Below are 16,163 nucleotides of genomic sequence, written 5' to 3'. Positions count from 1 at the left end.
GAGTGTGAAATGCCGTACCGTAAGAGGTAGTAGCTCCAGATACTATATCAGCATGTGAAAAAGGGCGGTATACTTACTTAATCAGAAATGGTATTTTGGGTTATACAAAATCTCATGCTAGATAATATATAATTGATCTAGAAAGGATGAAATGATGAAGCTGTGTCATAACTACATTGATAGCACAGGTATTCTAAAGAACACATTCCAATAAAGTCAGAAAAAACATCCGACTCATCTGGTTGGATGGAGTGCCAGAGACCAGGATAAAAACGACAGCTCCAGAAAGTAGCAGTCCAGCACATCCGAAAAAAAATATGTGCTGGACTGCTACTCTCTGCAGTTGTTGTTTGGATACTGGTCTCCAGCACGTCTTTATTATTCCAGTATTAAAAACAGACAGTAAAGGATAAAAATCACAATAAGTCCCTTCTTGGAAATATGAGGGTTTACACGTTTTGAGGAAATACATCTTACTCATAGCCTCAGGTTATGAGTAAGAGGATAAAATGCAAAACAGCACTCAAAAATCACAATAAGTCCTTTGTTGGAAACGTGTGGGTTTGTGCGTTTTGAGGAAACATTTTATTCATAGCCTCAGGTGAAGAGTAAGAGGATAAAATGAGAAACACTCTCAAAAATCACAATAAGTCCCTTAATGCAAACATCTGGGTTTACACGTTTCGAGAAAATACCTCTTACTCATAGCCTCAGGTTTTGAGTAAGAGGATAAAATGACAAACACCCTCAAAAATCACAATAAGTCCCTTCATGGAAACATCTGGGTTTACATGTTTCGAGGAAATACCTCTTACTCATAGCCTCAGGTTATGAGTAAGAGGATAAAATGCCAAACAGCATTCTAAAATCACAATAAGTCCCTTCTTGGAAACAGGTGGGATTACGTGTTTCATGACAATACCTCTTACTCAAAGCCTCAGGCTAGGAGTAAGAGGATAAAATGCTAAACAGCACTTAAAATCACTATAAGTCCCTTTTTGCAAACATCTGGGTTTACATGCTTCTAGGAAATACCTCTTACTCATAGCCTCAGGTTATGGTTAGGTGGATAAAGTGCCAAACAGCACTCAAAAATCACAATAAGTCCCTACTTCGAAACATCTGGGTTTACACACTTCGAGGAAATACCTCTTACTCATAGCCTCAGGTTATGGGTAAGAGGATAAAATGAAAAACACCACTCAAAAATCACAATAAATCCCTTCTTTGAAACATGTGGGATTACACGCTTCAAGGACATACCTCTTACTCATAGCCTCAGGTAATGAGTAAGAGGATAAAATGTAAAACAGCATTTAAAAATCATAATAAGTTTCTTCTTGGAAAAATGTGGTTTCACGTGTTTTGAGGAAATACCTCTTACTCATAGCCTCAGGTTATGAGCAAGAGGATAAAATGCTAAACAGCACTCAAAAATCACAATAAGTCCCTTCTTGGAAACATGTGGGTCTATGTGTTTTGAGGAAATACTTCTTACTAATAGTCTCAGATTATGAGTAAGAGGATAAAATCCTAAAGAGTACTCAAAAATCCCAATTAATCCCTTCTTGAAAACATGGGTTTATGCGTTTCGAGGAAATATCTCTTACTCATATGAGCAAGAGGTATTTCCTCGAAACGCGTAAACCCACTTTTACAAGAAGGGACTTATTGGGATTTTTGAGTGCTATTTGGCATTTTATCCTCTTGCTCATAACCTGATGCTATTACTAAAAGGTATTTCCTCAAAACACGTAAACCCCCATTTCCAAGAAGGAACCTATTTTGATTTTTGAGTGCTAGTTGGTATTTTGTTTTTTACTGTTTATAATACTGGATTAATAAAGAAGATATATGCTGGACTGCTACTTTCTGGAGTTGTTGAACACAATCCAACTCCCTAACACTTTCAGGATATTACTTATTTTCTGTCATCCTTCCTGTTAAGTGCTAAATAAGACGCAGATGTATACACATTGTATTTAACTACATATCATTAAAGTAACCGTACAGTACATCAAGATATGCTGTTTACCGTACATTATATGCTAATAAAAAAAGGTCAAATCTAATATTTGTGTTTTGCGCCAATAAATGAGATTGTAATAAACAGTGATTTTTCCCAGAAAGCTGTAATTTGCTTCTGTATTAGCTATAAATTGCAGAATCTAACTTTCAGTGAATGTCCCTTATCATGTGGCTGAAATGCTGTTTGCAGTAAAAGCTATTTATTCATGCAATCCCCAGACAAAGCAGGAACCTTTCATTTTCCACAGGCTTTTTAAAATATATAACTGCTGGAAAGTTCATGCCTCAGTACTCTCTGTAATAATCTCAGAGAGGAAGGTCTATCAATTGCGGAGCATCTCCGAACAGGAAATGCAGAAATTGGTGCCACTTTTCACTCTAGCAGAAGTCAAACGGTATCAAGATATTATTCAATAAATCACTAATTACAGTCCTGGGTATTACAAGGGGAAGAATTAGAAACTTAATGCAAGTGATTTTCAAGGTAATTAGAATTAACACATGCTTTAATCCAGAGAGTATGTGAGGAACTAATGGTACATTATGTACAAGGCATAAAATTACCAGATACTTATAAACACCATCGTAAATGTAATAAGAATGGGAATAATTGGGAAGAAGCTGATTTACATTTTCTATATCAAAATTTGTATTATCCCATTTCTGTTTTTACTTGTCTCATTTTTAGGTTGGTAAAAGATTGTACACTCTCATAATGCTTGATGACTAGAGATTAGAGATGAGTGAACCTACAGTTCGGTGTTCAATGTTCATACTGAACATTGACTTTACAAAAAAACCCAGAGTTTTTATTTTGCGTTCGGGCGCTTAAAATATGAAAGAAAACCACTCATGCGAGGTATGCTCAGTACTCAGCCCAGTGTGCGCCACTTCCAGTGTTTGATCGGCTCACACAGGGGGAAACAACAGTTTTATTGGATGTAGTGTGCACAAAAAAGAAAATTATAGCCAAGAGAAATTGTTGCATAAACCAAAGATTTACAGCTCTTTGGAAGAAAACTTAAGTGGAGGAAGTTCTTCCTAAATAATGATAGAGAGAGCTGTAAAAACCTGGGACTAACAGAAGACGATATGGAAGGCTATCAGTCCCTTTTGGGACTCCTACTGGAGCAGGGGGATACCACTGGGAGCAGTCTTGGGCCCTTCACGAAACTTAGGGCGAAAAGCACGAATATGCCCGCACAGGGTGATACCACCAATGTTGATATCTTTTTAAACTTGGTGGAAAGGGATCTAAAAAAGATCCCTCATAGGGATGATAACCTTGACCAGAACCTCTCTGATGAGGAGTTCTTAGTACTACAGGATCTTGAGAGAAATGAAAACCTGATTATAAAACCTCCGGATAAAGGTGGCAATCTGGTAATTATGAATCATGAGAAATATTTTGAGATGTGCCACCAGATCCTTAGAGGTAGGAGTACATATGCGGTCCTCTCATCAAACCCCATTGTTGAATATAAGCCATCCCTCCTTATGATTCTTGAAGAGGAAAGAGGGCGTGGCTTATCAAATAGTGAATAAAATTTTTTTAAACCAACTTTTCCAACGATGCCGAACTTCTATGCCTTGCCAAAGGTCCATAAGGGTCTTGAGACGCTAAAGGGATGTCCTATAATCTCGGGTGTAGGCTCTTAAATGCAGAATAGCGGGATCGACATTGATGAAGTGTTGCGCCCTTTTGTCACCTCACTCTTTTCTTATAAAACGGATACTGCTGATCTTTTGGGTAAAATTGATGGTATCACGATAGGAGAGGATGTGCTTTTGGCCTCCATCGATGTGGAGGCACTCTTTAGTAATATACCACACGATCTGAGGTTGAAAGCTGTCGAGTATTAACACCAGAACCACGGAATGTCTTGATCACAATCGGTTGGTCCTGGGTCTATTGGACTTCTTGTTACATCATAATATCTTTAAATTCGACGGTAAGTACTTCAACCAGCTAGGGGGAGAGCTATGGGGAGCCCTTGTGCTCCCTCGTATGCTAATTTCTTCCTGGACTGGTGGGAAGAAACTGTCGTTTTTATAAAAGGGGACCACTGGTGGCAACCGTACATCTTATTAAGGTCGAAATATATCTCGTGGTGGTGCGTTACAGCCTGGAATGCAAACGGTTTTTACATATCCCATGCTGGAGAGGGTAGAGGTACTTCCGCTTTCATCATCAGCATGAGGGTGCGTTCCAGCTTGGGATGCAAATGGCTCTCTCACATGCCCCTCTTGGATAGCGAGGATGGCGTATTAACTACCGATCTATCATGTGGGCGGATGACCGCGATCGGTGGTAAAGGTGTGCGCCACCCACTGATGACCTAGTTTACCACATATTATGGTATGTTTTTAGTAACAGGCATTTAATGTTTAGTGGCGTTAACTGTTGGACCTGGGAGAAAGGGGGAGGAGAGGGAGGAAGAGGGGGGAGTCATGTTTGTTCAGTGTGCTATTTAAAGGGAAAGAAAAATTCTTCAGCTCACCTGTTGCCCGGACTGCTGGACCTTGCGGGTGCCTAGGATCCGTCGGTGAGTCCCAACCGGTTAGTGGATGAAGGTAATAGGAAAAATGATCCGGCACTGATTCTCCTTTTAAGATAAAATCTCCTTAATTAAGGACTCTAGTTGTTTTTATGGTGTAGTCCGAAACACGTAAAGTTTCCATGTAAAGATTTATACTCGGCCTTCACGATGTTTTTAATATTTCTAATAAAGACTTTGGAGATTTTATCTTAAAAGGAGAATCAGTGCCGGATCATTTTTCCTATTTCCTTCATCCGCTATTTAAAGGGAACCTGCAATCAGAAATTTTGCTTTAAACCTAAAAGTTTCCCCCTCTGCAGCTCCTGGGCTGCATTCTAGCAAGGTTCCTGTACTTTTTGTGGCCCCTTTTAAACCAAATTAAATACTTTATAAACTTGTACCTTTTGCTATGTAAATTTTGTAAATCGTCCATGGGGGCGGGCTCTCTGCTGACCGTTGCTGTTCCTCCAGCAGATTTACGCCGCCCCCCAACGCTGAATTTCATATCTCAGGACACCGCCCCTGGGCGCCCGTGGTCCCGCGCATGCGCTGTGCGACTGTAGCGGGACTGTGCACTGTTTGCACGTGTGACTGCTGGTGACGTTTTGCGCAGGCACGAGGTTATGGGCGGCACTGTGAGTGTCACCAGCAAGTGCCGCCCATAACCTCGTGACCGCACTTTCCCCTCTTCCTCCAGCATTCTGCGCAAGCGCTTGCTGGCCAGATGACCCGACGTCACCTCTTTCCCATCTTGCCCTGCTGCAGGGTAAGATGGGAAGGAGGTGACGTCAGGTCATTTGGCCGGCAAGCGCTTGCGCAGAACGCTGGAGGCAGTGGGGGAAAGCGCGTCCACAAGATTATGGGCGGGCACTTGTGATGCAATCACAGCGCCGCCCATAATCTCGTGCTTGTGACACACGTCACCAGGTGTCCTGGCGTAGGCGGCACCTCGGGCGCAGTGGGCGGCGTCCTGATGGATGAAATGGAGCGTCAATGTGCTGGAGGAACAGCAACGATCACCAGAGAGCCCGCCCCCATGGACGATTTACAAAATTTACATAGCCAAAGGTACAAGTTTATAAAGTATTTAATTTGGTTTAAAAGGGGCCACAAAAAGTACAGGAACCTTACTAGAATGCAGCCCAGGAGCTGCAGAGGGGGAAACATTTAGGTTTCAAGCTAAATTTCTGATGACAGGTTCCCTTTAAGGGGACCTAAAAGCATCAGGTTCCCTTCCTACCTACATGTCATGGCATCCTGCTGACACCTTCTGTATCTGGCCTCCTGATGACCACTTTTGAGAGAAACGTGTTGAGGCATATTGAGGCAAATTGAGGGACGTACACATGGCCTTCTACACGATAAGTACCTTCTGACTATCCCAATGATTATTTTGTCTGCCTAAGAATACTAGTATGCACTTTATTTAGCATAAGCACTTTATCTACTAGCTGCCAGAGTGCATTAACACAGTTTAGGGATAAGTACTGACTATCCTAATTAATGCATCTGTCTGTTTAATAACATTTTTGTGCACTTTATTTAAGCATAAGCACTTTATTTACTTGCTGCTAGGGTGCATTAGGGCAGTTCAGGGGTAGCCATCGTAGAGTGGGGGCGCCATATCGCTTATCATTAGGGTGCCGACCTCTGAGAAAGGTATTGGACAGCAGGGAGAATTCATCAATAGGGTATATATTTACATAGCCCTCCTCTTACTCCTGCACAAAATTGTTTCATATATAATTTTGATTGCCCACTTGTTAAAAGAAAATTTCACAAACACTATTTGCACCTTGTCCTTAGATGTGAGCACATTTCATATCTTTTGTGAGGGCAAGGTAGGGCAGAATAGGGATAGGCTTCGGAGAGTGGGGCGCCATATTGTTTCATCTCTTTAGGGTGCCGACCTCTGCTTTAGGTAGTGGACAGGAGGGAGGTGTATTTTTAAGGAGCGACCTTTACCCTCCTCCCTTTTACTTTGCACTTTACTTTATGGTGTGTAATTTTGAATGTTTTTAAATTTGCTAGAATAAAGCTGATATTTTTAAGTGTTATATATTTGTGGAGACATGAACTGCCTAATTTGTGACTTCCATTGGGGTTCAGGACAAGACCGGGTCCAGATCAGAACTTTATCTAAAGCCCGGCTGAACCCACCAAACAGACCTTCCATGGATTCACTCAACTCTAAGTTTTTTTGTTGTATGGTGCACACTACATCTGATCATGCTGTTATTATGTCCAGTGTGAGCAGATCAAATATTGCAAGAGTCTCGCACTGGGCTGAGCCCCGAGCATACCCGAGCACAGTGATGTTCGCGTAAGTGGTTTGCATACGTAAAGCACTCGAACTCCGAACTCAAACTCTGTTTTTTTTTGTAAAGTCTGTGTTTGGTACGAACACCAAAAACCAAATCTCGAGTTCGCTCATCTCTACCGGTGACCTGTTATGAGGTGTGAATACTTATCACAGGTAAGATGGTGCAAACTGGACAGAGGGCATAGAATAAGGATATATCACTGACAATACACATTCCAATGAATAGGGCTTTTTGAATAAGAAAGTGCGTAGTCTAAGCGGGAAAAAAGGGCAGAGAAGAACAGAAGAAATATTCAATGGTCCTCCTCTATGGATCCCCCTGTATGTTACTGAGACTTTTGGATCATCTATATATATAATTGCCTTATTCTGTCTGTCTGTCTGTCTGTCTGTCATGCTCCAAAATTGTGTCCTTACGGTGACACAAAGCTGATTGGCCGCTGGGCTCGCCATGGCCCCGCCCCCCCGCACGGATTGGCCTCTCGCCCCGGCTCTCTGCAGGCCCCGCCCCCCTCACGCAATGCACGCTCGCTCTGGCCCAACTGACACGGAGCTCCGACTCCCAGGTGAGTACACACACACACATCAGATCACACGCACTCTCACACACACCTCACACATCACATCCACACACTCACAACATCCTGGGATATCGCTTGCTTCTACACCGGCTCCGTCACGATCCCAGCAGCGCCAGACATAACCTTGCGATGCTGGGATCTTGACGGAGGCCGTGAACGCTGGTAACCATTATACACATCGGGTAACTAAGGTCCCTTGGTTACCCGATGTGTATCATAGTTACCAGTGTACACCGGCTCCGTCACAATCCCAGCAGCGCCAGACATAACCTTGCGATGCTGGGATCTTGACGGAGCCCGTGAACGCTGGTAACCATTATACACATCGGGTAACTAAGGTCCCTTGGTTACCCGATGTGTATCATAGTTACCAGTGTACACCGGCTCCCAGTACACATGTGCAGGGAGCCGGCATTATACTCCTCTCCCCCCAGGACTACTCCTCCTATTACAGTCCTCCTATTATACTCCTCTCTGAGTATAATAGGAGAACTATTATAGCATGGGGGATGTAGCACGATGGGGGGTGCGCAGCATGGGGGATGTAGCACGATGGGGTGCGCAGCATGGGGGATGTAGCACGATGGGGAGTGCGCAGCATGGGGGATGTAGCACGATGGGGAGTGCGCAGCATGGGGGATGTAGCACGATGGCGGGTGCGCAGCATGGGGGATGTAGCACGATGGGGAGTGCGCAGCATGGGGGATGTAGTACGATGGGGGATGTAGCACGATGGGGGATGTAGCACGATGGGGGGTGCGCAGCATGGGGGATGTAGCACGATGGGGAGTGCACAGCATGGGGGATGTAGTACGATGGGGAGTGCGCAGCATGGGGGATGTAGCACGATGGGGAGTGCGCAGCATGGCGGATGGAGCACGATGGGGGGTGCGCAGCATGGGGGATGTAGCACGATGGGGGGTGCGCAGCATGGGGGATGGAGCATGATGGGGAGTGCGCAGCATGGAGGATGGAGCACGATGGGGAGTGCGCAGCATGGAGGATGGAGCACGATGGGGAGTGCGCAGCATGGGGGATGGAGCACGATGGGGGGTGCGCAGCGTGGGGGATGGAGCACGATGGGGAATGCGCAGCATAGGGGATGGGGCACGATGGGGGGTGCACAGCATGGGGGATGGAGCACGATGGGAGGTGCACACCTCCCCCCAACACACACACACACACAGGGAACCACAAACACCGCCATACACAGACATCCACACACACAGACAACGCTGCACACACACAACACCCAACACACACACAAACACCGCGGCATACATAAATATACGCACATACCGCATAACACACACATTGCACAAAACATACCTCCTCCCAAAACACACCACACCCACACAAACCGCGCAACACACACACACACAACGCGACAGACACACAGCGCTCCACAAACAACGCAACACACATATAACACCGCTCTCACCCCCCGCCACACCCAGACAACACCCAGAACATGTACAGCGCCCTACACAAACACTTGGTAACTACACACAACAACATCTATATATATATATATATATATATATATATATATATCTATATCTGTAACAAAAATCATACATGAACTACACAATACGTAAATTCTAGAATACCCGATGCGTAGAATCGGGCCACCTTCTAGTTTTTTAAATTTACTCTTTAAGAGCCAAAATTAACAAAAGCAATTCTGTATCACATTGATTAATTTCCTTTTAAAGGAAATCTGTCACCAGGTTTTTGCTTCACCCTTTGGGAACGCTCGTTTGCTTGGCTACTTGTGTAGTCACATCTTGTGACGCTATGAGCAGTTCCTTGTTGAACGTGCTTTGACCATTTTTGCGTCTGCAGGCAACCTACAGCCTGTACGGCAACCTTTGCACCTTATCACTTTGTGCACTTTATTTTGGTCAATTGTTTAAGTTTTAATTATTTATTAAAAGTTATTTTGTAATTTTCCTCAATTTTTATACTATCTCTATATGTAACAACAAAGATCCAAAATTTAAGTCCATCAAGGAGAACATGCTGAAACGTTTCAAAACTACAGTCCAACCTACACTGATGTCTTATAAAAGACCTATCCTACGACTAAATAATAAATAGGTTACTACAAGACTACCTTTATAACCAAATACAAGCTATAATAAGGTAGGAACATCTGCATCAAAACTTTTACATTAACAATGACAAATGATATTAATGAGAGTAAATAAAATCACAGCATGGAACAATCATTGAGCCAAATTCTGATATTTAAGTTTTATTTCATTGCAAGTAAAAAAGCAAAACATTTAATGAACTCAAAAACTTTAGTCTCTAATATTAAAAATATTAGTTGCTAAACTATTTCCAATTTTTGAAAACTTTTCATTTATAGATTTGGTTTACTTTTTGATGTATCACCCAAAGTTCTATTTCATCAATAAAAATATTTCAGCATAACCTTGATCCTACTCACCAGTTCAGTGTGCTCTATTACTGCCAGAACAAAGAACACATATTCTTGTCCATTTTGCAGTTGCTTGTTCTCAAAGCCACCATAATTTTTCTGATCTCCTAGTGTAAACTCCGTTGGAAGAACATCAAAGTGAGCTGCAATGTAAGGTTTTGATTCAACTTCCCTCTTAAACCGAATACTTCTTCGCTTCCTTGAAATATCCTTCAAGAGCTGAAAGAAATCATAAAATATCATTTTTTAACTTGTATTTATTTAGTAATCGTTCTATAAATGGTGAAGGTAAAATCTATGATAGCTTCTAGTAAAAGGTGGTCTTCTTTACATAAAGATTTCTATTTTCTATATGCTTCTTAGTTCTTTCTTAGTAATGTGCTATAAAACACATAAAGACAAGACTGAACATACACTTAAAGATGAGCTATCTCTTCTGAAAACAAAATGATGAAATTGCACGACTTTTTGAGATGATCATCACATCATTTATCATATGATTTCCCTTTTAGCAGAGTGAACTCCAACTCTGTTGAGATTCTCCTCAGGAGGATACCAACTGCGAGAGGGGCATTTGCTGACTTTATATGGAATCAAAATGATAAATTGAGTCTTGTGTTGCTATATGGTCAAGATTCTGGATTCCCTATTTCATTGCTTTAACATGTTGTTGGTCAATAGAATATAATGGGAGTAACGATTTATCTAGTTTTTTCATATATGCACCAAGAATGAAGTACAAACATGATAAATTAATTCACAAATGCATCCCAAAGGTCTGCGAGTCAGAGGTATACATAGGGAACAATTTTCCTCACCTATACAGCCAGGAGCCTTGTAATAATATGTTCTAGTGTATTATACAGCCCAAATTAAAAAAGAAAAGTGCAGTTGCTTCTAAAGGCTTTGTCTACAAAATAAGGACTTTGCTGCTTCTAAAGGGTTAATCTATTAGAAGAGTAAAAAAGTTTCTTCTAAAGTATTAACATGCTATGAGGTGGCAAATAATAATAATTAATAATAATAATTTTATTCATTTATATAGCACTATTAATTCCACAGCGCTTTACATACATTGGCAACACTGTCCCCATTGGGGCTCACAATCTAGGTTCCCTATGAGTATGTTTTTGGAGTGTGGGAGGAAGCTGGAGAACCCGGAGGAAACCCATGCAAACATCGGGAGAACATACAAACTCCTTGCAGATGGTGTCCTTGGTGGGATTTGAACCCAGGACTCCAGCGCTGCAAGACTGCAGTGCTAACCACTGAGCCACCGTGCCGCCCGTCTCCACTAGCCTAAAAGGCAATATTTCGAGCGCAAGCAGTTGCAAAATGTGAGAATTCAGTAGTGTGGTATGTGGGGCCTTGGCTGCGTATTTGCGCTTGAGTTACAAGGACTGTGGTATGGACAATTGAACCAGCTGGGATGTGGTTGCTGATGGTGGTGTTTCAGATGGTGCAACGACAAGTGCAGGATAGGAGGCATCTTTGCATCATCTCTAAACAACATTAATAAGAAAGATCCATTCGGCTTTCGTACCGAGAATGAAACAACATTCATAAGAAAGATCCATATGGGCTCTCATACCCGGAATGAAACAACATTAAGAAGAAAGATCCGTTGGGCTCTCATACCCGGAATGAATCATTAAGAAGAAAGATCCGTTGGGCTCTCATACCCAGGGAAACAACATTAATAAGAAAGATCCATTGGGCTCTCATACCCAGAATGAAACAGTATTAATAAGAAAGATCGGAATGAAACAACATTAATAAGAAATATCCGTTGGGCTCTCATACCCAGGGAAACAACATTAATAAGAAAGATCCATTGGGCTCTCATGCCCAGAATGAAACAACAACAACATTAATAAGAAAGATCTGTTGGGCTCTCATACCGGGAATGAAACAACATTAATAAGATAGATCCGTTGAGCTCTCATACCCGGAATGAAACAATATTAATAAGAAAGATCTATTGGTTCTCATACCCAGATTGAAACAACATTAATAACAAAGATCCGTTGGGCTCTCATACCCAGATTGAAACAACATTAATAACAAAGATCCGTTGGGCTCTCATACCCAGATTGAAACAACATTAATAACAAATATCCGTTGGGCTCTCATACCCAGATTGAAACAACATTAATAAGAAAGATCCGTTGGGCTCTCATACCCAGAATGAAACAACATTAATAAGAAAGATCCGTTGGGCTCTCATACCCAGAATGAAACAACATTAATAAGAAAGATCCGTTGGGCTCTCATACCCAGAATGAAACAACATTAATAAGAAAGATCCGTTGGGCTCTCATACCCAGAATGAAACAACATTAATAACAAAGATCCGTTGGGCTCTCATACCCAGAATGAAACAACATTAATAACAAAGATCCGTTGGGCTCTCATACCCAGATTGAAACAACATTAATAACAAAGATCCGTTGGGCTCTCATACCCAGATTGAAACAACATTAATAAGAAAGATCCATTGGGCTCTCATACCCAGATTGAAACAACATTAATAAGAAAGATCCGTTGGGCTCTCATACCCAGAATGAAACAACATTAATAAGAAAGAAGCCTTACAGAAAAGAAATAACAGGGAGCAGAAGAACACAGCTGGCTTGTCATAGGCAGCATGAAATGTGCGCGACCTGCTGCAGCAAATGGAATATGCAATGAAATTCAATCTAGTTGCAAATATTTTAGTGCTTTAAATAACACTCCACTCAACCATTTGCAAATATTATCTTTTTAACAATATATTTAAATTAGTTTAATGATTATTCTCCTCCATCATATCAATAATGCATTGAAATGTAAGTGCGTAAGAGGCTAATAGAGGGTCACAGAATTGGTCTCTAGGTAAATCAGGCACAATGAGCTGATTTCCATGATGAAAACAGTAAAATGAATGGCCACATAACTCAGAACACTATTGAAGACAACGACAACAGGAAAAAAAAAATAGCAGATTATTTAGGAGAAAAGCAGCAATATTTTCCCTTTCACAAAACATTTTATGTGGTGAATGCAGTTCCAGGAGATATATGAAGGTCTTTGGTCCTTTATCGGGAATCATTTTCATTTTCCAGTCAATGCATATCTTATTTCCTCCACCATTAATTCTACAATGAGGCCTCAACTCTTCATTATACTGGTACAAAGTGGGAAGCAACCCATTCTGACCCAAAAATTTCTGAATTAATAAATGTTCTTTATCAAACTATTACACACATTAACGCACCACAAAGTACAGGATGATTAAAATGGAAACCAGCTCCACATAGGCGGGCAATGCAATCTGAAGAAAGTTCAATGTCACCTCTTCTTTTATCCTTTGAAACTTTGCATTGTGCTACAATGTTTCAAGGTTACAGCTAGGTCTTAAACATATAATGTTCCTCATCTATTTGTATGCTTCTGATTGTTGCTGTTTATATTAAAATCTTCTGTATGTACTAATACTCAGGCGTTATAATTTGTCTGCACAAATACTCAAGCTGTGTCATGTATTAGAACAGTATTGGGTCAAATATAAATGTGCCTTCAACATCAGTACTGAAAACAGTGTAGTAGATGACATGTCTCACTCCTACTCCTAAAATGCCTCTATGATGTTGCACGACAGTATATGTTGTCATCACTGTACTAATTTGCTGTCATACATTTCTGGCAATAAAAAAGAAAAAAATATATATTCCGGGCCAAAAGTGTTATCCCCACCTTTTGAACATTTGACATTGCTGCATTTCCACATGATATTTTTACTGCTATTAAGATCAGATGCCCAATCTGCATTTTTAGGCATGTAGGTCTTTGAAATATAAATCCATTTACACCTTTTATCTGTTGCTGCATTCCCGAGAAATTAACATTTTAATTTGTAAGAAAATGAGGAGTTGTGTGCTATGGGTATGACAGAATTCTCCAATTCCCCTTCCCCACCCAAGCTTGATCAATAACTTACTGTGTGAAGTCAGGAGCTAGGCAAGTGGGCCATAAATCAAAATAAAGAAGCTGGTGCTGGATGGGAAAACATCATCAGAAGGCAGTGCCTCCTTAAGTGCTCCATGACACCCAGAGCATTTAATGCCTCACTTACATACAAAGTAAAACACTAATTTCTTGGGAATGCAGCAACAGATAGAAGATATAAAGGAGACCATGGATTTACAATTCAATAATTTACATGTTCATATATTTTTTTTCCAGTAAACTGATCAACATCATGACAGTATACTGGCAGACCATAAATGGGTTCTGAAATAAATTGTGCTGCTTTGACAGGCAGAAGACCTGAAATTATTAGCACTGATGTAGGCCCAACTTTATATGTGAATATTAAAGGTGGTTGGTTCCTTCATAAGGTTTGTTTTTTGTAGTTGTGTCTGTTAAAGATGATGACATTTTCATTAGTTAGACTAAATTATATACACACGTGGTCAAAATTGTTGCTACCCCTCGTTTAATGAAAGAAAAACCCAAAATGGTCACAGAAATAACTTGAATCTGATAAAAGTAATAATAAATTAAAAATCTATGAAAATGAACAAATGAAAGTCAGACATTGCTTTTTTGCTTCCACAAAAGTATTAAAAAAATAAAACTCATGAATTAGGCTTGGACAGAAATGATGGTCCCTTAACTTAATATTTGGTTGCACAACCTTTTTAGGGAATCACTGCAATCAAACAATTCCTGTAAGGGGCACTTTGCACACTACGACATCGCATGTGCGATGTCGGTGGGGTCAAATTTAAAGTGACGCACATCCGGCGTCGCAGGCGATATCGTACTGTGTAAAGCCTTTTTGATACGATTAATGAGCGCAAAAGCGTCGTAATCGTATCATCGGTGTAGCGTCGGTCATTTCCATAATTTCGGAAGGACCGATGTTACGATGTTGTTCCTCGTTCCTTCGGCAGCACACATTGCTGTGTGTGAAGCCGCAGGAGCGAGGAACATCTCCTACCTCCGTCCTGCGGCTCGCTCCAGCTATGTGGAAGGAAGGAGGTGGGCGGGATGTTTACGTCCCGCTCATCTCCGCCCCTCCGCTTCTATTGGCCGCCTGCCGTGTGACGTCACTATGATGCCGCATGACCCGCCCCCTTAATAAGGAGGTGGGTTGTCGGCCAGAGTGACGTCGCAGGTCAGGTGAGTGCATGTGAAGCTGGCGTAGCGATAATGTTCGCTACGGCAGCTATCACAAGATATCGCTGCTGCGACGGGGGCGGGGGCTATCGCGCACGGCATCGCAGCATCAGCTTGCGATGTCGTAATGTGCAAGGTGCCCCTAACTGTCAATGAGACTTCTGCCTCTCTCGACAGGTATTTTGGCCACTCCTCAAGAGCAAACTTCTCCAGTTGTCTTGTGTTTGAAGGTTCCCTTTTCCAGATGGCATGTTTCAGCTTTTTCCAAAGATGCTCAATAAGATTTAGGTCAGGGCTCATAGAAGGACACTTCAGAATAGTCCAATGTTTTCCCCTTAGCCATTCTTGAGTGTTTTTAGCTGTGTGTTTTGGGTCATTATTCTGTTGCAAGATGCATGACCTGCGACTGAGACCAAGATTTCTGACACTGGGCAGCACATTTCTCTCTAGAATCCCTTGATAGTCTTGAGATTTCATTGTACCCTGCACAGATTCAAGACATTATGTGCCAGAAACAGCAAAGCAGCCCCAGAACATTACTGAGCCTCCTCCATGATTCACAGTAGGGACAGTGTACTTTTCTTGATAAGCTTCATTTTTCCGTCTTTGAACATAGAGCTGATGTGCCTTGCTAAAAAGTTCAATTCTTGTCTCATCTGTCCATAGCACATACTCCCAGAAGCTTTGTGGCTTGTCAACATGTAGTTTGGCAAATTCCAGTCTAGCTCTTTTATGTTTTTTTTTTCAACAATGGTGTCCTCCTTGGTCATCTCCCATGATGTTCACTTTGGCTCAAACAACGACGGATGGTGTGATCTGACACTGATGTTCCTTGAGCTTGAAGTTCACCTTTAATTGCTTTTGAAGTTTTTCTGGACTCTTTTGTTACCATTTGTATTATCCATCTCTTTGATTTGTTATTAATTTTCCTCCTGCGGCCATGACCAGGGAGATTGGCTACAGTCCCATGGATCTTGAATTTCTAAATAATATGTGCAACTGTAGTCACAGAAACATCAAGCTGCTTGGAGATGGCTTTATAACCTTTACCTTTAACATGCTTGTCTATAATTTTCTTTCTA

General features: G+C 41.5%; 1 protein-coding gene across 48 annotated transcripts in view; it reads right to left on the bottom strand.

Annotated features, from left to right (window-relative positions):
- Positions 1 to 16,163, bottom strand: part of PTPRD (protein tyrosine phosphatase receptor type D) — a 507,941-nt gene that overhangs the window by 130,632 nt on the left and 361,146 nt on the right. For all 48 annotated transcript variants that reach the window (XM_075317015.1, XM_075317121.1, XM_075317166.1 and 45 more), the window contains one exon: positions 9,928 to 10,137. In XM_075317015.1, coding sequence (XP_075173130.1) covers positions 9,928 to 10,137 — 210 coding nt within the window. The remainder of the gene's footprint in view (positions 1 to 9,927; positions 10,138 to 16,163) is intronic.

The sequence above is a fragment of the Anomaloglossus baeobatrachus genome, chromosome 1 (genome assembly GCF_048569485.1).
Source record: "Anomaloglossus baeobatrachus isolate aAnoBae1 chromosome 1, aAnoBae1.hap1, whole genome shotgun sequence".
Classification (NCBI taxonomy): Eukaryota; Metazoa; Chordata; class Amphibia; order Anura; family Aromobatidae; genus Anomaloglossus; species Anomaloglossus baeobatrachus.
Note: the sequence above shows the minus strand (reverse complement) of the source record. Positions and strands in the feature narration are given on the sequence as shown.